At 37.2% G+C, this 23,077-nt stretch overlaps 1 protein-coding gene across 3 annotated transcripts in view; it reads right to left on the bottom strand.

Moving 5' to 3' along the window:
* The window catches only part of LOC145694401 (sulfotransferase 1C4-like), a 51,053-nt gene that overhangs the window by 16,478 nt on the left and 11,498 nt on the right, over positions 1–23,077 (bottom strand). For all 3 annotated transcript variants that reach the window (XM_081770583.1, XM_081770585.1, XM_081770584.1), the window contains exons 2-4: positions 18,326–18,530; positions 7,984–8,083; positions 2,970–3,165 (exon numbers count right to left, since the gene is read on the bottom strand). In XM_081770583.1, coding sequence (XP_081626709.1) covers positions 2,970–3,165; positions 7,984–8,083; positions 18,326–18,530 — 501 coding nt within the window. The remainder of the gene's footprint in view (positions 1–2,969; positions 3,166–7,983; positions 8,084–18,325; positions 18,531–23,077) is intronic.

Genomic DNA, 23,077 nt, shown 5'->3' with positions numbered 1-23,077 from the left:
AAATCAAATGGATTCGTAATAAATTGAATGGAATCGAGTTGAGCCTAACACTTCCACATTGCCACAAGTGATGCATCTATCTTAGATACTTTTGCGTATAACCATCAATGGCCACACTTGATGTACTTGGGCAAAAATGTTAGATTAAATATAGAATTGCTGATCTCTTATGTCAAATAATATACTACTCTGTCAATACTACTACACTGATTCTCAAAATTTACAAATGTTGTTGCATTTGAGGTTACCTTAATATAAATTTATACGGTTAATTCGAGCTCCATCCAAATAACTACACATGTATGAATCTCACAACATTCGGCTTTAGTTTGAACTTAACACACCTACGTATATATTGCTGGCACAATAGAGATAGGGTTTATTCTTATTTCTTCTTTCATTTTGTTCACAAGGGCGTCATTTCAGATTTCGCTTGAGCGGTGCAAGAGCACCGTCGACATAAGACTTTCACGTTTTGTACTATAAAGGAAACCAAGAAGGTTCTATTCCTTTCTGTGAAAGTCTGTGTTCAATTGGCCCTCACACCAAAGAGTTGAATGTGAATGGAGATAAAGCGAAGATAAGTTGTTTGTGTGGGTATATCGAACATATTACCTAGCTGTGGCAATTCAGTTTCACAGTGAACTTGCGAAAGGAAAGAGTGAACATGGGACCTACACAGAGTGTCATAAGTGTGTGTATGCTGTACGAGTTCAAACTGGGGTCAAATGCCGCTGCAGCAGGGCGTAAGATATGCAAGGTGAGGGTGTCGGTGAGCGTGTCGTGACTACGCGAACAGTGCAACGGTTGTTTTAAAAGTTCAAGGACGGTAACGAAACACTCGAAGACGCACCACATGCCGGAAGACCAATACATGTAAAAAAAAATAAATAAATAAATTCTTCAGGCAGCAATTGAGGCGAACAGTGGCCAGACATGTGAGGAACTGAGACTACAATTCTGTGTGAGTGGAGAAACCATTCAGCACCACCACCATCAACTTGGGAAGCAGTACAAGTTAGGTCCATGGGTCCCACATGATTTGACTTCGGACCGAAGACAACGTGAGCAGACACCTGTGTTTCTTTGCTCGTCTGAGGAAGCAGCCATTTCTGGACAGGCTGTTGACATATGATAAAAAGTGGGTTCTGTACAAAGCTCCACGGCAACCTCATCATTGGTTAGCATCCCATGAACCGGTTGCAAAACAGCCGAAACCAGCACTGCACCAGAAAAAAGGTCCTCCTGTTTCTTTGGTGGACTGCTCGCGGCATCGTGCATCGGGAACTGCTACCAGCTGGTCAGAGCATCAATACAACTGTATAGTGTCAGCAGTTGAAGTGTGTTCAAAAAAAAAAAAAAAACACCTCAGAACTCTGAAGCCAGCACATCTGAATCGCAAACGGGTCCTCATGTTAGAGGATAACGCTAAGCCTTACATGTAGCTAGGATGACTCGGGACACCATTCTACGCCTTGGATGAGAAACACTATTCCATCCAGCATACTTTCCGGACATTGCACCGCCCGATTATCACCTGTTTCATTCCTTGGATAATCACCTTAGAGGACTCCAGTTCAAATCCCTAGTAGAGGTGCATATTGCACTTGATACTGTTCTTCGGTTCACGGCCCACCATTGTTCTACCGCGATGGAATCCATGGCCTTACAGAACGTTGGCAGAAGGTCGTCAATGCTGATTGGAATTATTTTTGATCTTCCAGGTACGTCTTAAGTGACGAAGATGGTGGGTGAAAAAGTGACAGAACTTTCTTGGTTACGTTTAACATATATTAGTAGACAATCGACTGTTGGTGGAGGGGGGGAAATCACGCCCTCCTGACTCCCTAAATGACGAATGACGCCCGTGTTTGTTCACCTGCCTCGTTCTCTTGCAGTATTGGGCTCATGTGCATGCAGACTCGACGTACGCACAACATAATTTTCTATTAGAACAGTAGCTTTGAAACTTTCAATGCACTTCCAATATATATATATATATATATATATATATATATATATATATATATATATATATATATATATATATATATATATATATATATATATATATTTTTTTTTTTTTTTACCACAAGCTCTATTAATACGATGTATGCAGTGTTCACCGCGTATACTCTGCAAGTAAGTCACAGGAATGTTAGAACAATCTCATCTGCTACTTTTATATACCAGCAGTATAATTCATTAAAAGTATATATTTCTTTCCTGTTTCTGATTGGTTCCTGTGCTTTCTTGTTGTGTAGTGCTTATTATATATTTATATTGTAGTTGACAGAGATTGCAGTATTGATTCAAACATTTGGTTAAAATGTTATTACAGGAATTCCCTCTTTAGTGCAGAAATTCCCTCCTTGTATCTTACCGCCATTTTAGGCGAGATGGGATTAGGTAAGATGGGAATTTCCATCTCGCCTAAAATGGCGGACATTGTTATCTTGGAGATATCAGTGGTTGATAACTCGTTAGGCAAGATGGGATGGAATCTGAAAAATCCTGGTATAAAGAATATTAGCGTATCGAAACATTTTCAGATCCTTCCTAAGGCGAGTGGAAATGCAATTCTCAATATCAATTTCACCTATCTCTGCATAAACTGGATACACAATATAGTCACATTGTGTTTCGTCAAATTAAAGTAATAATAATAATCTAAACGTGGAATATGTACAAAGAATTCAGCTAGCCCCATTTTTATCATATCTTCAATAAGATCAGCAAAAAATATTAGATGTGCTCATGTGACCGAGGAGGGGGGGGGGGCGGGCAATCAGATACGAAATTTGGTGGATGCCCTCTCAGCCGTGGACTCAGTACCTCTCGTTATCTCTCGATCAACATTTTTCTTCCAAGATTATTATCAATATTCTTTTATTTATAATAATCTGGTTTGATATATAATATAATGATACAAAATACGTATGGGAACAATATTGTATTACATTAAATACCTTGCATGTATCCAGTAATTTTGGAGGCAGCAACTCAAAAGGTAGATGAGTCTTCAGAAACCTTGCGGACTTCATTTGGGAAGCCTTCTTGTAACCAGGCTCGTGAAGAGCTGCGATTTCCCGTAATCCCTCTGGGTTATCTTTGTTAAGGATTTCCCATTCGGATTTCAGTTGATCGTGCATTAGGAAACTGATACTATAAATAAAAGAAATAGTGTAAGCCTTTATGAAGTTAATATATCAATTATAATCATTGTTATAAATTATTCATCCTTAAAATGTAGCCGTTTTAGAGTCACTTTTCAGAAAATGCTTTAATGCAGGGATGTAAATAAGCATTCGCCCGGGGCGAGTGGTTCATCGGCGCAGGCGAGTATTTGATATCATACCGAAGGTAAGTAAATCATTTCTATTGTGGGATGTGAGCTAGTAGCTTTTTTCTTGGACGAGTAGACCTAAAATTGTGTTGCTTATTTGCATCCCAGCTTTAATGTCTATGCATTTTATCATGAAATGGCTTCTTTCTTTATTGGGTACCATATTGTAAATGAGTAACAGATCAAGTATGATTTTAGGATCAATTATACGAGGGTGAGTCAAGAAAGACTTGGACTGATTTTTTTCCCGGCAGTTCTGTTAACGCTAGAGCTTCATAGTTTGGCATACAAGTAGGGTGGGTCTTGCTGTGCATATATATAAAATGTTGTTAAGGAATCATTGCATGTTTGGTAACCACGACTTTTTATTGCAGGTGATGTTCTGCGCCGCCTCTAGAAGTCGCCTGTAGAAGAAATGGAGTCATTACGAGATGAACAATTTGCAGCTATACGGTTCTGCTATCGCCTGGGGAAAAGTGCAACAGAAACTCTAGGAATGTTGAGAGCAGCCTACAAAGATGACGCTCTGCCACGAAGTACCGTGTTCTGGTGGTTCAAAGAGTTTAAAGAGGGCCGAATGACAATCACGAAAGCTGGTGGACCAGGTGTATCAGCGTCAGCTGTTACTGAGGTGAACATTAACACGGCAGCAGTCATTGTTAGAGAAGATCGCCGCATCAGTATCGACGATCTGGCAGCCGCACTACGCATATCCCATGGCAGTGCCTTCAAAATTTTGCATGACCACCTCCACATGAGCCGAGTGTGTGCGCGATGGATTCCGCGACTCCTGACACCAGAGCAGAAGGCCGTTCGAGTGGAGACTTGCAGGGAGCTGTTGCAAAGGTTTGAGGATGGTGGAGACGCCTACCGCACCGTGCGACTTTTTTCTATTCCCTGCCCTAAAATCCAGACTGCGTGGACGTCGCTTCTCCGATAATTCCGAGGTTCTGAAGGCATCGGAGGCGGTTTTGAAGGACCTCTCAAAGAATGGCCTGCGACACGTGTTTGAGGACTGGAAGACTCGAATGAAAAAGTGCATTCAAATGGGCGGGGACTACTTTGAAAAGGATCATGTGCCTGTTGCTGAGTAATAATAAATTGCCTAGAAAAAAAATCAGTCCAAGTCTTTCTTGACTAGCCCTTGTAAATTGTTAAGGAACAAATAGTCGCTCTACTTCCTGTTTGAGGACTGTGTTTGGTTATAATTTTTTTCACGCGCTACTCTAGGCAGCTATTTTTAAATTGGTCACAAGGAAGCAGGTGGAATTAGATTTACATAGAAGTTGCGCCATCCGAGTGTGACGTAATGCAACGTGGTATTGTCATGGAGGCAAAGGTGGAATAAAACGAGCCCTGCGAGGCTTCTAACCCATTTCGCTAGCTCAGCTATGTTTTGTAACATAAGTAAATCACTTTTCATGCATTATATATTACGTATAAAGGTAAATGAGTATTATTTTAAACTTATTTTAATGATAAAAGTGTTACGAAAATTTAAAAAAGAGCTTTTCTCGGGCTGGGTTTGAACCCAGATCAAAAGCTATTTTAATTACTATCCTGTGCGCCAGCATGCTCGGCCACGAGGACCAATAGCAGTTGAGTTTGATTTGTGCTATATGCCGAGAAACGGATAACTTCAACCAATCAGACCCGTGTATTTAGCTCCTATGTCTAGGGTCGAGCATGATTAAAATATATGCACTGTTTCCGGACTGCTTCCGGTTTGGAGACTCCATTCCCGGTGTGACTTCCATTTACTAGCTACTAATCAGGTCATTGATACTCCTAGTAATGATTTGCAATACAGAACTTACTGCTTGTATGTAAATTACAATCGAAGGTCCAATTCATATTATAGAAAGAGCAAACCATTATGTAAACTTCCTCCAAACCACGTTATTTTGCATCTCCTTTTGGCACAACCATAACTATGTATTTAAGTTGACTTCGTTTTATAAATTCTTATGGTTAGTAAATAATAATAATAATTTAACGTTATATTATTATGCCTTTATGCAAAACTAGAAGGGTGATTACAAAAGTTAATAATTATTATGAGAGTATTGGTGGAATGAAAATGTGAGAGAAAATGGGTGAACCGCAAGAAAACCAACGGGCCCGATGTTGTCTACCACAAACTGCATAGCCTGAGAATCCTGGCACCAGAGGTGAGTGCTCTGTCAGTTTTTTTTTTTTTTTTTTAAAGTTAGCTGAGTTACCGGACGCACCCCAGTAGCTTTTTTAGTATGTGATTATTTGATGTGTAAACTATATGTTTATTTGGTTAACTTCAATTTTTATCTGATCCTATTCGAGAGGGACATAAACACATAAACATGAAGAACACTTAGAAATGTTCTTTCGTGGGACTCGAACTCATAATTCGTTTTATCTCAGATCTCTCGACTACACGGTCACCGTCTATGCCACCACGGCGTGCCTCTATGTCTATTTCTGGTTAATATTTTGTGACGATGTTTTCTGTTTGAAAATAATACACAGTACACAATATGCCCGATTCATATTGAAAATAATCTTATAAAATACAGAAACTTATTACAACTGTTCTAGTAACAGTACAGAGTATCCAAGAAGTCCCCGTAGACTGGGTTTGAGTATCCAGATTGTTTCATATGCAAATCTTTTTTTTTTTTTTTTTAATGTGGCTATGTATTGTTATACTCAGTATATTCAATTCAGCTAGTCTCTTGCGAAATGATTTAGTTGGAGACATCGCACTTGACCGAGCGACGGCGGCGCATGTTCCTCATACGTCTTCTTACGTCAACAACGCGGCCTTTCATTGACACATCCTGAGCCAAACACGTGTTTCTCCTAACCAAGCAGAGTTGCTTTACGCGGTGGGTCCTTGCTGAAGTGATCTCTAAATGCAGTCACTACCTGGCCATTGTTTGTCCTGTGTATAGTTGTTCGTGTGCCCACATACAGTAGACCTACATGCCAATAATCATTCCTCAATTGTGTAACTGTAATGGGGCGTTTACACTTAGTCGATTTGCGTTCGATTCAGTTGAATTGACGTCACTTTCAACTTAATCTACCGTGTAAACGGGACTTCAACTTAATCGCTTGTTGATCGAAGGCGACTAATCGACTGGCAACTGAATTGAAAGACGTTCTAATTTCTGTGGTTGAAATAATTGAACACATCCATCGATCTGATTCGGTCTAATTGCTTCGATTTAGTGGCAAATGAAGCGAGTCGATTTAGTCGTGCGACTAAATCGACCAAGTGTAAACGCCCCATAAGCATTGATATCAGCCAAGGCTTCAATACTAAAATATTCTACATGACCTTGAACGGAGGAATACCAGAGAGCACTGTGTGTGACCTTGAAAGCAGTGTTATCATATCACAACTAAAGTTACACTTTGTCCTCTATGACACTCAAACCTAGAAGTGTGCTGACTTCTCGGACACATAGTATGTAACGGTTATAAAATGAAAATCTAGTATTAAGGTAAACGCGCCTGAATTCGACAGGCACCCGAATTCGACATACCTGTGCTTAAATGTTCTGAAATAAGCGTAAGATGTCATCCCTGCGATCGTGAATAGAAGTGGCAACATTATGGGAGTGTCTTTTCTCGTGTCAAAAGTGCGGTTACAGTAGATGAGGTCATACGCATGGAGAAAAGAAGTACATTGTTGTGTGTGTGATACACTCTTCGAGAAAAAACACATAATCTTAAGAAAATCATAAGACGGCAAGTTATTTTCGTAAGACTTTTATTAAAGTTAGGTTTGCTTCAAACAAATAGTGGTACTTTAATGTTGTAAAGGAGTTTCAATCAGTGCGTTTTGTTTTCTTCTGTGAGGACAAAGGTTGTGATGCAACATGAACGGGGGGTTGTCGAAAACACGAACCTTTATTTGTAACGTGAACCGGATTTCGACAAGGTTGTCGAATTCATGCTCAGTAGTGCAAATATAATTTTAATTGAATATCTAAACGTACAAGTATGTTCAAAGTCTTTCATAAAGCTATTTGTTGCATAATTCTCCGATAGTTGTAACCTCAGTTCGATATGGAATGTCGAAATCAGGTTCCTGCATGTCGAATTGAGGATCATCGAAGTAACTACTCAGTTCAGAAAATTTAAGTTGTGTTCTTTTGCCCGTCTGATAATTTCTGCATAATAATAAAACAATATTTGAAGCTGAGAAGAGATTACTACTACTAATAATGCCGACTTAATGTTTTACATGGATATAATTGGAGGTGTCGAATTCAATACCGCAACTGTCGAAACCAGGTGAAGTGTGTCGAATTCGGGTTCCATTGGCGAGTTCCAGTTTTATAAAAAAATTTAACATTAGCATTTGAGCCTTGAAGTGACTTTTAGTATTAGTAGAGACTGTACATTTCAAGGAAAAAAATGGGCCGACACCGACCAATATTATGGCCACAATAGGCAATGGCACAATAACACATATTCCATAATGACAAAATAATGACAAATCATTGAAATCATATTGATAATACGTTATCTTAAAACTTTTTTTTTTACTTTTCTTCCTTTTCATCCACTCATAATCTTGTTCTTGTCAATTAAACAAGGGAAAATAATAATAATTATAATATCAGAAAAGTACAAAAATGTCCACTTACTCAATGAACGGAAATCTGAAATGGAGGGACGTTTTAAAGGATTCTTCATAATTTAAATTATTAGCTATCATCCATAGAAGTTCTTGGGTCCACGTTGTTCCTATAAAGATAAGGTAAATAATTAAGTAACTTAAATTTTATTTTGATAACTCACGGTGTTATCAACTAAATTATATTGTGCAAACATTTACTATGTCAGAAGAGGATCACTTCCAGTAGTAGTATTAAAATATCTCTTAAACGTAGAATTTTGCTCTCTGTTCTAGACTCAAACATTCGGGGGCAAATATAATGAAACCTATCTATGTTGAGCACTATTGGTTCCAGTGGCGTATTTAGGGGGACTCACCCGGTTCAAGCCCCATTGAGTACAAAGTTTTTTTTTAAAATGTATTTGCAGCGATAAGAGAAAAACTCACGAAATTGTCACCTAACGTATTTATCGAAATGCAGAAAAAAGGGCGGTAGATCTTTAACAGAACGATCTATCCCTCTTCACCTCTGCCCCTCACCATACACATACCAACAAACACTTTTAACAAGGGAATATGTTATTGCAGCGGAACGCTTTAAAGCCCCACTATAATTCGGTTCTCTCTTCTTGGCACTTTTCTCCTGCGTATGTATGTTAATATATATACACTGTGTCTGTAATAGCCATACTTGCATATTTGGATTCATGTTCAAACAAAATAGGCCTATGTTGTATTCAGTTTTGCCCAAAAATTTTCAGCCCCTCCCATTGAAAATTTCTGGATACGCGCCTGATCGGTTCCATTGCAAAATGGTCAAATTACAGAAAATAAATGTTTTTTCAAGCAAGAAATATTGTAAATCCAAATATCGTAAATCCAAGCATTCTCAATTAGCAGTTTAAAAGCTATGTAGCTTCTTGATGGCAACCAATATTTCTTACTTTCTGTTGGCCATTCTTCTCTATTAAGAGAGAATTATATCAGTGTTAAACTGTTGCTGGAAAAGATTATGTAAGAGCTTTATGTGTGAGATGATTCCGGTTATTTCAAGATGGTGGGTTCCTTACTGAGACTCCAAGCTGGATTCACAAAGTATTCATACTTCCTCAGCCTATGATACAGTCAAGCAACTAATCAACACTACATCCAATGACAGTGGCCCTTAAGTAGAGATGCAAGGGCTCGGAAAAAAACCGGCTTTTTTGGAAAAAAACTCGGTTTTTTCTGCTTTGCTTTTTTGCTTGGGAAATTTTGGGCTTTTTTCAAAATTCTGCTTTAAATCGATAAAGCAGACTTTGTTTCGCTTCTCTATAACACAGAAAGTCATTTAATTAGTGGTTGATGCCGATAATAATATAAAACCTCGAAAGTAAACCATGAATTTCGAAAAGATATTTTAAACAATTTTACTTCAACATTTTTTACATTATGAATTCCAAAGGATTAACCAATGTATATAATAAACACATTTTAACCTCCTATATACAAAAGTAAGCAGAGTTGGCAAGAACCATGGTTGTGTCTGAAAATGCCAAAAACCCGTTTTGGGGGGGGGGCAGTTTAAACCAGGCTTTTTCGGGGTTTAAACCAGGTTTTTTGATTTAGATATTTTGCTTTATGTATTTGTATTACATATTCACAGAAATAAATTGTTTCGCCTTGGTGTTATTATTCAACAACGGGGTTATGCTGGAAGAGGTCCCATAAGCTTAAAGAAGTCCGGTCAGTAAATTTCTTAAATTGAGAAACTCCCGCCCTAGCCATCGGGAAAATCCCGTCATTCTTTTAAATGTAAAACAATAACGGGAAAATCCTGTAAAATTTAATTTGCATGTAAAATTTAAAGGTCAACATATTATAATCAGTACGCTAAAACTGAGTGACACACAATCATAGTCAACGTCTTGCGAATAAAATCAGAAAAATAAACACACTGCTGAACAAGACTGCACTTATTTAATATAAAAACACATTTACACGTGACGTTTCGATCTTCTATCCAAGATCCTCATCAGACGTGAGTGTACGTCTGATGAGGATCTTGGATAGAAGATCGAAACGTCACGTGTAAATGTGTTTTTATATTAAATAAGTGCAGTCTTCTTCAGCAGTGTGTTTATTTTTCTAAAACTGAGGTATTAAATTACAAATTTAGTATGTAGGTATCATTGAAAGTCCAATCCAAGCTAATGTTGGAAGCTAAGTAGGCAATCGATAAATTTTACCAATTTTAATCAATATATTTAAGCAACCTTCGCTTCTTTATAAAACAACAGGCATGCAGAAATATATAATTTGGTTTCGTTTTCTATGTTTAGGCTTAACATCCTTACGTAATACCGAGGTTATCAAGGAGAAGACTTTCGCTTAAAGTGACATCCGAAAGAGTACTTGGTTTACACATGAAAGAAGGGTTGTGGTTCGACCGAGAATTGAACATGGGACACCTTGATTAAAAGGTGAAAAGGAAATAAGACTAATGCAGATGGTTTGACATGTGAAACGTCACTATGAAGTTCACACGATTCGCATTTTTGTTCTTTTAATTTTTTTAGTTTAAACCAGTTATTTTTAAAAAAAAACAGCTGGTGTAAACGAGCCAACCCTAAGAGTAAAAACTTCTTTCAAAAAATACACAAATAACTAGCAAAATTGTATGTAGTATTTTCACTTCAAAATATTCCATACCCTCTTTTTGAAACAAAATAAAAGTAAAATAAAACATAAGAGAAATGCTTAGATTTGTATGATACAATTAAAGGCTGCACATGGTTCTGTATATTCTTGAAATTCTACAGTCAAGTTTTTTATAACCACCATCAAAGGCGCCCATCAGGGGGGTTAAGGGGGCGCTTGCCCCCCCTAGAGGAAAATGTACTTCAGAATATTGAAAATCCAATAGGATTTTTACATTAGTTACAGCAAAATTTGAAACTATTTTTGAAACGTCGCTTATACTTCCCCTCCTTGGAAACCACAACATGGGCGCCCTTGACCACCATCACGGTTTACCCAGTCCTCAAGTTTTCTGAATTTTTAACAAGAGGGATTCAACATATCATTACGGAACAAACAAACAAAAAAAAAAGACTACGGAATATATTTAAGTTAAGCTAAATACAACTGCACAACAAACGTGACTGAGTGGTTGGCTTTTGCGCTTCTATCGGGAAATCCGGGATTCAACCCAGCATTCGACCATTCTGACAAAGCCTTCCTTCATTCCATCTGAGAATGTAGAAATAGTGCGTGTACTGGCCGACTAGGAGTGTAGGAGTTGGCCGACTTCCTTTCTTATTGTTTTTAAATCGTTATTATTACTAATTACCAGCAGTGACGGTTTTGCGAAGGTTTAGAGGATCGGTCTTTCGAACTGAAGCCTGTTCTCCATAGTTGTGGAATGTCTAAAACGAACGAAATATCTATTAGTTATGCCTTTACTCATAAACTTTAAGCTCCCGTCAAATAAAAATTACGAATATTTAGAAAAACTAAACATTAGTAGTAAGAAAACCCCTCCCAAAACACTTTTTTAAATTCGCCACTGATTCTCAGTATAAAATGATCTTCAAGGTTGTATCCGGAAGATTATTGCTAAACATATAAACGAAACGAAATATAAGTTATGCCTGTACTCATAAACTTCAAGCACCTCCCAAATAATATTAGGACTTTTTAGAAAACGAAACAATCAGAGAAACCCCTCCCAAAGTACTTTTCTAAATCCGCTATTGATTATTTGTATAAATTGGTATTCAAGGTTGTATCTGGAAAATTATTGCTAAATCATTGCACAACTACAGTATAACAGAAATGTGGAAATACGGTTTGACGGACATATTGAAAAACGTATGCTTTGACGGATATATAGAAAAACGCAAGTTTAACTTTCGTGCTAGAAGCTGGAGTACTAAGCTCTTAGAAATGAAACACGGATGACAAACTAAAATGATCTAGAGAAGGAAAAAAATGTCGATAACTCAAAAGTTAAAATAAAGTTAAATAACCTGTAAAATTGCCCTCAAATACTACATTCTTCATGTTAGCTTTAATTCGTAAAATATGTGCTCCATCCATCTTGATGGTGAATTACCGAGCTAAATATGGCATTCAGGTCGTGGAAATCTTATCTAACTATAGAATATACTATAAGAAAGCTATTTGGATAGAAAAATCATGAAAATGAAAAAAGCCAAAATTTCCAAAATTCTCGGTTTTTTTCCAAAAAAGCCGGCTTTTTATGTGAAAAAAACCATCGATTCAAAAAAGCCGGCTTTTTTGCATCTCTACCCTTAAGGAACGAACTTGTTCTAAGACAATATTCAATATGAACCTCTACTTGCCAGGGAAAATATCTTGCTTCCACCTCTCCCCAGTAAGTTAGGAGTAGTGTAGTAACATGTTAAAGCTGTGTACAAATCGTTAGATGTTTTGCAACATATTCACTTCAATTTTCCACTTCTGACGCAACGGTGTTTTCACTGGATCTCACAAGGAGAAAGCAGACTTTGGTAAATAAACTTCGGGGCAATTTTTTGCAAGGTGATAGTGCACATTGAAAGTGTTCATATTACAAATTGGGAGAGCACAATGACCTAATATACCAGAGAAAAGGCGTCTTAAAGTTTTCGACTCGCCGCATATGTCATACGTTGCGCAAATTTATCAAGTGACGGAGTTCCAGGATCAGTAGCATCTATGACTCATGTACCAAGGGTCCCAGGTTTGATTCCCGTTGGACTCAAAATTTTCTTCGTTTTTTGTTTCAACCAATAAACTAGCCATTAATACATACAAGTAAAATGTTAATTCACCATATGTTTGTAATGAATTTAAATAATAGAAATATTCAAATCAGTTGTAAAATCTTTCAATGTTCCACGTGAACTAGCAACGAAATGTATTATAATTCGTAAATATATTGATATAACGAGTTATACTATGGTTATCACAGTCGTTGTGTAAAAAAATATTCCTTACGCTTCGTGTCTACATCTGTTGACAGTGTGAGAATTACAAGGGGGATGAGAGAGAAACCTCCTTTGGTAATACTGGATGTTACCAAAGATCTCCCCCTTATTACCCTTGTAATAAGCGGTGAAATCTGTCTCCAACATTGGGGAGGAGGACGGGTAAGACCGTAACCATATTTTTTAAAGCGGTGTTCAAAATATTTATGAAGTTGAAAAACAAAACTGTGGAGGATCAGGGGAGCAGAGTTGTCTTCAACATTGGGAGGCGGGCAGACTTGAGGCTTATTCTAGCGGGATATCGATTTAATCTCATTTTGCTTTGTGGCAATCGGACACAATTCATCATATTTCTCCCCCAAAAAACACATTTCAAATCAGATTATTGGGGGATAGTCCCTCAGTTCCAAGATTGGAGGGAACATCTCCCCTCATCTCCACGTGCCATTTGCGCCAGTGCGTGTAATTTACACAACGACTGGTAAGCATGATTTAACTCGTGATATCAATATATTTACGAAATAGATTACATTTCGTTGCTAGTTAACATGGAACATTGAAAAATTTAGCATTGATTTGAATATTTTTATTGTTTTAATGCATTATAAACATATAGGGAATTAACATTTTACTTGTAGCTACAAGTGGCTACTTTATTGGTTGAAGAAAAACATTAAAAAAGTTGACTCCAGCGGGAATCTAACCCGGGACCCTTAGCACGTGAGTCACAGATGCTATTCTATCATGCCATCACTTTATAAATTTGCCAAATGTACGTCATATGCGGTGAGTCGAAAACTATAAGACGTTTTTTCTCTGGTATATTAGGCCATTGCGCTCTCCCAATTTGTCATATGAACACTTTAAATGTGCACTATCACCTTGCAAAAAATGGCCCCGATGTTCATTTACCAAAGTCTGCCTTCTCCTTGTCAGATAAGACAGATATTTGGAACATCTAATACGTGTAAGAAATAAATATATACAGGGCTGGCTCTACCATATGTGCAACACGTGCATTTACACGGAGTGGCAAAATCTGTTATAACCATATTATGTAAAATCAGGGTGCGAAATCCCGGGGGGGACGGGAGGGATTTCCCCCCACCAATAATTTTACACTTGCGTTTCCCCCTCACCAAAATCTGTAAGGAGGGACACCTTAATAGGAAAATATAAGTAGGTCTATAATGAAAATTTTCAGACAAACAATAATTTTAAATGCATGCTTTTTAAAAAACTTAGTTTATTTGTAAAAGGATCAGGTGTTTAACTTTTTCGGTTGTTCGGTTGTTGATGAGATGAAGATCTTTATTCTCTAGCGTACCAGTTGCATGCAAAATTGGTAAAATTTCTCAAACAAACAGATTGTTTTTCAATTTCAGTGGACGAACCTACAAACAGGTTTGCGGATAAGCACTTGCTGTTATATGTAACATATGTGGACGAAGAAAATAAACCTTGTCGTTTTTATAAATTAGTGCCTGTGGAAAATGCCGATGCAAAATCCCTTAAGACAAAATTATTCAAACATTTTCCGAAGATGGCATTGATATTTTTAATTTTAAAGTAAAACTTGTTGGATCTAGTTCGGACGGAGATGCAGTGTTTACTGGGAGAAACGAAAGTGTTGCTGCTCAAATTAGAAGAAATGTCAACCTGTGCCTAATTAACGTACACTGTATGGCACATCGAATTGATCTTGTTTCTGAAAGAGTTTTTGGTGTTGTGAATGCTGTTCACAACTTTGAATGTTTATTAGGCGAACTTTACAAAGTGTTCAGTAAGTCATCTACAGCTGCAAAACTTAAAAGTATCACGACACTGCTGAAAATCAAAAGATTGTTTCACATACGTTGGATTTCAAATGAGAAGGATGCATTATTGGCAGTCTTTACATATTTTTCTTGTATAATGCAATTCCTACTTTTTGAGTGTGAAAATACTGACCATTTCAACAGTGACAGTTTTGAACTGAGTGGTATTTACCAAAAAAAAAAAAAAAAAAAAAAAATGTCGGGGAAAAAGAACATTCTATTGCTAGGTTTTCTTCTGGATATTGCGTCCATTCTGTCTAATATTGGTAAAACGATGCAAAAGGAAGCAGTTTCGTACAACGAAATAGAGAAAAAAAATTCAAACTACAATCCAAGCTCTGAGAGAAATGCGTATGAAAGATGATGTCAACCAAAGTCTTTGTAAAGATAAGTATTTAATGCACTGCAGACAGCATCTGATACAGGGAGTGATGATAGTGAGTTTGATCAAGTAAGGGGGCAGGTAATCCAGGGTTTAGTAGACGAAGTAGAAAGAAGGTTTCCTTCTAATGATGTGCTAAAGTGCTTTTCAGTGTTTGAAAATAAAGATCGTAATAGCATGAGTGGTTTGTACGGTAACGTAGACGTATATAAAGCAGCTCAATTATTTAGATTGGATCTTGATACTGCACTGTCAGAATGATTTGGTTTGATGTAGTTTAACGTCCCACGGTTATGCCTGCTAGGCTAAAGGAGATGTGGACCTACTGATTATAATGGAATCCGAACCACTTTGGTCGTTCAATTGTACCCCACCGGGAATCGAACCAGGGACCACGCTAACCGAAGTCAAGCGTACTAGCCACTTGACCAAGCGGGGGTTCTACAGTGTCAGAATGGAGAGAGTACAAGTTAAGTTCTAAGTCGGTAAATGATTTTCAAGTTCTTAAAGCCTTAACGCGAGAAGTTCGTTCTGTGTCATCAACTGCTGCCTGTGAACGTGGATTCAGTGTTGTTCATATTAAAAGTTCCGAAAAAAAAAAAACGTATGTTGGCGAGTACCTTGCAGTCTTTATTGATAATTAAACTCAGGGGATTTCCTTCAAAATTATGGGATGCTGTTACTGCTGCTCATACGTGGGTTTCTTCTGGCCATCACATGTTCAACTCTCGTTACACACGGAAAGAAAGTGAAGTTTAATCTGAAAAAAAAAAATCTCTAAAGTAAGATACGTAATTACAAACTATATTTTAGGTCTATAAATATAATAACACAATCATTCAATACTCGTATTATTGTGGCTCTCTTAGGTGGTCTAGTGGCTAGCACGCGCGCACCATCTTCGGTGCACGGAGTCCTGGGTTCGATTCCCGGTGGGAGCGCCTTACAAAAGTTGAACGATTACCATGGTTAGGATTCCACCTTAAACTGTAAGTCCACATCTCATAGCCTCGCTGCTGAAAAGGGTAATTAAACTTAAATCAGCAAATCAATCGTATTATAGCGTTTGTGCTTTTATTTTCTATAGTTTAACGTCCTACGAATATTCACCAAGGCTAAGGAAGACGGTCATGATGAGATGAATTATAATGGTGGATTAAGATAATGGAAGGAAGCGGGAGGATCCCGAGAAACCTCTCACACAATTGTTTGTATACCACAAGCAGAATTTGGCGCTAGCTAGGATCCAGCCAATGATCCCACGCACCTGAGGTGAGCTCAAAGGTGACAGGATATCTGAACGACCAAACTGAAATACTACGTACTTAGCGAAGAAACGAGAATTTCATAAATAATAATAAAAATTATACTCTGACTCTGCAGCTCATGGAGATCTATGGCTGGCCAGGTAGAGCGCTTCAAGTTAATAGTTCTAATGCTTGGTTAGGACATCGGTTCTCAGTGACAATTATTTCTGACTTATAGATCTCTACCGCTATTTTCGTGAATGCGGACTTCAATATGATGGTAAACACAAGGGTACTGTGCTCCCATGAGAGTCTAACCCTGGACCATACGCACCGAAGTGTATATTAAATGCAGTAGATAAATTACCAATTTTGGTTAAATGAATAAATAACATTAAAGTATTTTTAAATAACAATGACGACAAGTTTGAGCATCATATTATTATTATTATTATTATTATTATTATTATTATTATTATTATTATTATTATTATTATTATTAATCCATTAATATTTAAATTTTTTTGGAGGCTCCACGAAGCATTAGTGTGGATAACTGAACTTCTTCCCCCCCACCATTTTCAAATGATTTCGCACCCTGTGTAAAATAAATATTTCTTGTTGGAAACAGACTTCATGAATAGTTAAATTTACTAAGCGGACCATCTATTTGAATACTACAGTTATAAATCATGTTTAGGACGCATTAGTTTAAGGTCACATGGACAGTGTTAAATGGTCAAATGGTCAAACAAATCCCAGCATGAGTTGCTTGATTGTTGTCACAGGGGCAGATCCAGGACGGATTTCTGGGAGGGCGGTGGGTTGTAATACTGCTACTTAGAGCTACTTTTAAGAGCTTCAAACTCTGGGATTGGTTTTATATTTTATAAAATAAGAAAATTTCCTCTTCTGTGGAGGACGATCGCCTCGATTGCCCCTCTCTGGATCCGCCCCTGGTTGTCAAATACAAGAACTCAATTTTCGAACAGTAACAAACACCTGTTCCATTTAGTTAGTTATCACAGTTTTGATACGAAAACTAGTTTTGTCTTTGTCACAAACAAGTGTTGCTTTTATCCCTCATTAACAAAACACACAACAAAATTGTATTTGTAGTCTTTAGGCCTTTCTTAGTGCGAGTGCACTTTCCATTCCCTTTGTTGTTCATAATGGGGTAGCATACTTAAAATCGTGGCTTTTAAGATTTGTTCTTTCTGGAGAACGGGGGGAATGGGAAATAATGGCCTTTTACGGAGCGGCATATTCCATAGGGCCGGGTCCTGTATGCATGTGTGTGTGTGTGTGTGTGTGTTTGTGTAATTATGTATGTATGTATGTGTTTAGTCATTTTAACATAAGACCAGCCCTGTGAGTGTGAAGAAGTCAATATTGTCTAATTATGAAGTGAAAAGCATTATGGTTGTAATTCATTTTAACATAATAACACTAGCAGCGTTCACCCCGCTTCGCTGGGGTCACCCCGGAACGCAATAAACTTTGTTACTTAGATAATTTTTACTTTTTCGCTTTCAAGTGATATGATAAAAACCATAGAAGATTGGAGTAAATGTTAACATTATATCGCCTGTCATTTATGTTAACCCGCCGAGTGACACGGTCATGTGGGTTGCATATAAATACGGTTAGATTTAGCTATGATGAGCTAACAAAGGATTTGTACGTTATGGACACTTGAATGGTCAATTATCTCAAGACACTGGTAATTGAAAATTAAAGTGATATGATAAAAACCATCTAGGGTCCAAATCTTAATAACCCCCCAAAAATGAAAGAAATTGGTTCAGCCGTATTAGCGTGATGAGCTAACAAAGGATTTGTACGTTCTCTTTTATATATATAGATAAGTACGTGTTACGTAAACTTGGGTTCTGAACTTCGCTAGATTGAACTCTGTTGGGGTTTTTCCTATACTCTTTAAGTTGCTAACCTGTTCTAGGAAATGTCGATATCCATACATCATCTGGACGCAATTCTAAGTTGTAAATGCCGGCAGCCTCTTCTCTGTATTTAGCTGGTAAAAACCAGTTTTTGCTTCCCACTTGCACAAATCCTGTTCGTTCCCCTTCAAAATCCTTCATCAATTCTTTGTTGATATTTTTCTCAACATCACGTATTTCAAACGGCAGGGACATCTGAAAGAAACAAAATACAAAGTACTAATATAAATGTGTATACATCTTACAAAAAAGGAAAAAGAAAAAAAACTTGAAATCAAAAACTGCACTTAAGACTTTCCAGTCCATTAATATAATTGCAAGCAAAAAAGTGAAACACTTATAAAAGATAATATACCAATAAGGTTTTTCTTCTCTTATGTTAATTTTTAAGTTGGTTTATAGCCTTTTACTGCTTATATTTTACAAGACAATAACTTTACAAATGGGTTTAGAAATTTTAAATTCACAATTACGATGATAACAACTTCCAGAATTTTTTAATGTTTTTTTTCCTGTACAACATGTATCGTAAATGCATAGTTATATCTTGAGTGTAAACATAAATGTACTGGTATAGTAATTAAAAACTAATGTCCGTTTTCACGTTTCGCGCAAGTAGTATTTTATTTTATTTCAATATAAATTAAGTCTGTTTTTTATTTTTAAAAAACTACAAGACTAAACACTAATCTGAAAAAAATCTATGTACAAAATCTAATTTATAGATTTAATCTAACTTGTAGGTAAATTAAAATCTAATACATAATATAAGAATGTACAAATTACTTTTCTAAAACAGCTAAATCGGAAACTATTGTTTCGTAACTTTAAAATTTTTGCAGGAGTTATGAATATTGATTGATGTCTGGTACTTAACGGTCATGTTTATGTACAAAGAGATGATTTCTTAGTTATGAATACAGTTACTCTTGAGAGAGATATTTCAGAAGATAATAAATAGTTACTTAGAATATCTAAACAATAGAAATGTTATTGGAATCTCGGTATTAAATTGAAAGAATAAGTTAGATGCCTCTATCTAATTATATTATTGATATAAGTTAAAACTACATTAAATTAAATTAAGTCATTGATACATACAGAATTTTGATTTGAATGCATTAAAGTCTGTCTAGGAGGAAGACCTCCGTACACATGAACTTCTTGTATATTGTCTCTTTACATAGCTGATAATCAAAGGTTTCTACTTACATAATGAAAGAGAAGTTGGAACAATGCTAACCATGATGATGACTTGGTAATTTAGTCAGTCTACAAATTTGACGATACAGACAATAATGTTGCTTCTGACCAATCTGTCACTACGAACCTTTGTTTATTTTGTGATCAGTTTGTATATTTTTCAGTCTTTGCCTTTCACCTGTATGAATTTCTTGTTTGTTTCTGTATTTCGAGTCTGTTACTTTCATTTCTCTGATTTCACTTCCTTGAAAATGAATTTGCTTGTTTTGCAGAAATTAAGCCTTTTACTTTATTTTCAATAACATTAATAATAATAATAATAATAATAATAATAATAATATAATAAATTTTTAAGCATTACATTACACTATACATAATCGATCAACTGAAAAAGAATCCTAGTTGTTATAAATCAAAAGTAAATTATCACACATTGAAAATTAAAATTTAATGTAACGTATTGGAAACTACAAAAGCTGCCTTTTCATACCCAAATTATTCTTGAAAATATTTTAACAACTCATCGCCATAGAAAATATAGTTGAAATGAGTTTTGTATTTTGGGTCCTTATACAGTACCAAGGTTATAAAGGGCGAAGAACGCGAATGACGATCGCGGCTTAAAGCATGCACAGTTGGCAGATGCACAGACTATCGTAGAACGTCAATTCTCAGCGATACTATTACCATTCCTCACGATACTATTTCGTCAACAAAGGAGCTGGATAACGCCGTCAAATTTGCTTAGGAATATGTCAACATTTACATATTGAATGTTTGTTATCAATACATTTTCTACGTTAAATTTCAATCTTCAGAAATGCAAACACAGCTTTTAAAGATCGAATTCTTTTTATATATTATCTTTCCGAAGAGACCTGTATTATACATAGACCTAAAGGGACCCATACTTTCCTGCTTTCCTGCGCAGTACAGCCGTGCTAAAAACTGGAAAGGAAAACTTAAACGATGAACTGTACTGATAGAATATGGGGTATGTCCACGTTATCGAGCAGTTGCCGTTTCAGTCTACGTTTACTGTATGTTCACTTCAGCTAACTGTGCAGTTTAAATTTCAAACACCGTCATGTTGCTGAGTCCAAATAACAAAGTTCACACAGTTTATAGTTCGGTTATGACGTCACACAGGGTAAACTGAGCAATAAAACTGAAGGTGTATTAACCCTTTAATATAATCATACTTGACACAAAACCCGATTTTCAAGTTAAGCAAAGCCGGAATGACCTGACCTAACCTGTATATTTGGTAAATAACGAGGTTTGAGTAGGCTACTTGGTTTCTCAAAATGAATCTCTTGCCTCACAACTATTCTTTAGAATTGCCTTTGCTTCTTCCATCTGATTGTAGAGGATACAACTGTCTCTCCTGTGGGTACATGCTATTTGATATCGTCTTCGGCAAAGGAAAACAGTGGATGCTAGTTGTAGGTCGATGGACGATCTATGCAATTCTTTCATATATAGAGCCAAAATGGCGTGCCTGTTAGGCAGGTCTGGCCAAGTGGCAATCGCTGATTGGTGAATGTTTTGGGAATGTATATTTCTTGGTGATGTTCGCTATCGTGTTGTTGATCAAGCGGAACACTTGTTGACTTTTTGTTCGCTTATAAGGTTAGATTTGAAATATCTCCATTAGGCCTATAAGTTTCATAAAAATGGAATTTTTCGTACATTTGCCTGTTGCCGTTTTGGAGCGGGGAAGTCCTGCTTTCAGTTTCTGAAGTATCCTTAAAAGATTTATTTGTTTAAACAAGACAAGAACGTCACGACTTTTGCTCCCTAGAACCTGATCCTCAGACATGACAGCTTTCGATATGCCAGTAAAGTTTTGTTTCCTAACTTGTTAGCATAGGTTGATAATCCATCTGGAAATGTTGTTCGGGCGGTTTCCTAGGTGGTACAATTCCTGTTTACTTGACATTTTGATTAGCATTTTGCTGATGGAGGTTCTCTTTCCCACTGAAACGTGAGACAGCCCTTGAAATTAGCAGGATGGTACTCTTTGCAGTTGACACAAAATCCTGGTTCTTTGCGATCCTTTTTAATGCACTCATGTGTTAGATATGACTCTGGGCATTTGGTGCAAAATGCTTTTGCATGGCAGTTGATCTGGCCGTGGCCCAAGCGCTAGCATCTATAACACTGTAGGAATTGAGCCAGTTTGTACAGTTCAACTGAAATTCTAAAAATAAAGCAGAAAAAATAGGTTATAGGTTGTTCCTACATCTGATTTTTTTTTCAATGTCACTAGAAAGAGAGGAATGGGTTGTCTTCCATCCATATTTTTAGTACTAGTTCGTAAATTGATAATTTCCCTTCAATTGTTGAACGGAGCGCACCTTAAAGCTAAGATAATAGAGTTTCAATTTGATTTCATCCATGTCATAATACACTTAAATTTAAGAAATGTGACTCCTTCCCATCGGTGATGATTTCAGGGGAGTCACGAGAATTTCCAAATCCCCGAGCTATGACATCCCTCCACCGTACTCAACGTGTACCTATTTTTACAGTACTACTGTCGCTTCCCATGTATTGAATCTCCCAACTCCCTCCTAGGGAAAACCTGAAAATATTATTAGTTGTCACTTCGTATCTACACTGCTTGACAATCGCTAAGGAACAACTGATTTGTGCCACGTAGTATTTCCGGCAGCCAACCAATTACAGTCAAATGCAATGCAGAGGGCGTGATTAAGCAAGATCTATTATTTGTATAAAAGGCAGTGCACGAAATCTCTATATTCAGTCGAAAGTGCATGCAGTTAGATGTTTCACGTAAATTGCGCCGTAGGTGGTTGAACTGAGTTTTGTGAAATTAAGTGTAGTCGGGTAATAATTGAGTGCAAAATGGCTTCAAGACAGCATTTGAGTGCGTACGATCGTGGACGTGCAGTCGGATGGCTGGAAGCTGGTCAAAATGTCACTACTGTGGCGACAACAATGTGAGTGTCAAAAAATGTCATCTCGCAATTGAAAAAAGTCACGGAGGGTGGAAATGTGATCTGAAAGCATGCCGATGGTCGTAGAAGAAAGACCACACCTCAAGACGATCGAATGTATCCCTAGTAGCAAAAAGGAACAGACAACGCACCCCGCGTCAAATAGCTGCAGACCTTGCAACCAGGGGCGGATCCAGGACGGACTTCTGGGGGGGGGCGGTCGGCGGTAATACTGCTACTTTTAAGAGCTCCAAACTTGTTATGGATGGGTTTATTTATATATAAAATAAGAAAGTTTCCTCTTGTGGGGGGGGGGGCGATCGCCCCGATCGCCCCCCTCTGGATCCGCCCCTGCTTGCAACCGCTACCGGAATACATGTATCTGCCAGAATCATTTCGCGGAGCTTAAATCAGGTTGGTTTTATGCACGGAAGCCTTTAACCCTTTCCGGTACCCGGATTTTTGGGCTATTTTTGAGACTTTCAGTCAAGCAGCTACTGCATCGTCACTATTTATCCTAGGATCATGGTTCATACCTCGTTCTCTTCAGAATAGAGCTAGCTTTCAAATGGTACC

This window comes from Thermobia domestica, chromosome 9 (assembly GCF_964235325.1).
Source record: "Thermobia domestica chromosome 9, izTheDome1.hap1.1, whole genome shotgun sequence".
Classification (NCBI taxonomy): Eukaryota; Metazoa; Arthropoda; class Insecta; order Zygentoma; family Lepismatidae; genus Thermobia; species Thermobia domestica.
This window is presented reverse-complemented; position numbering and strand designations above follow the sequence as displayed.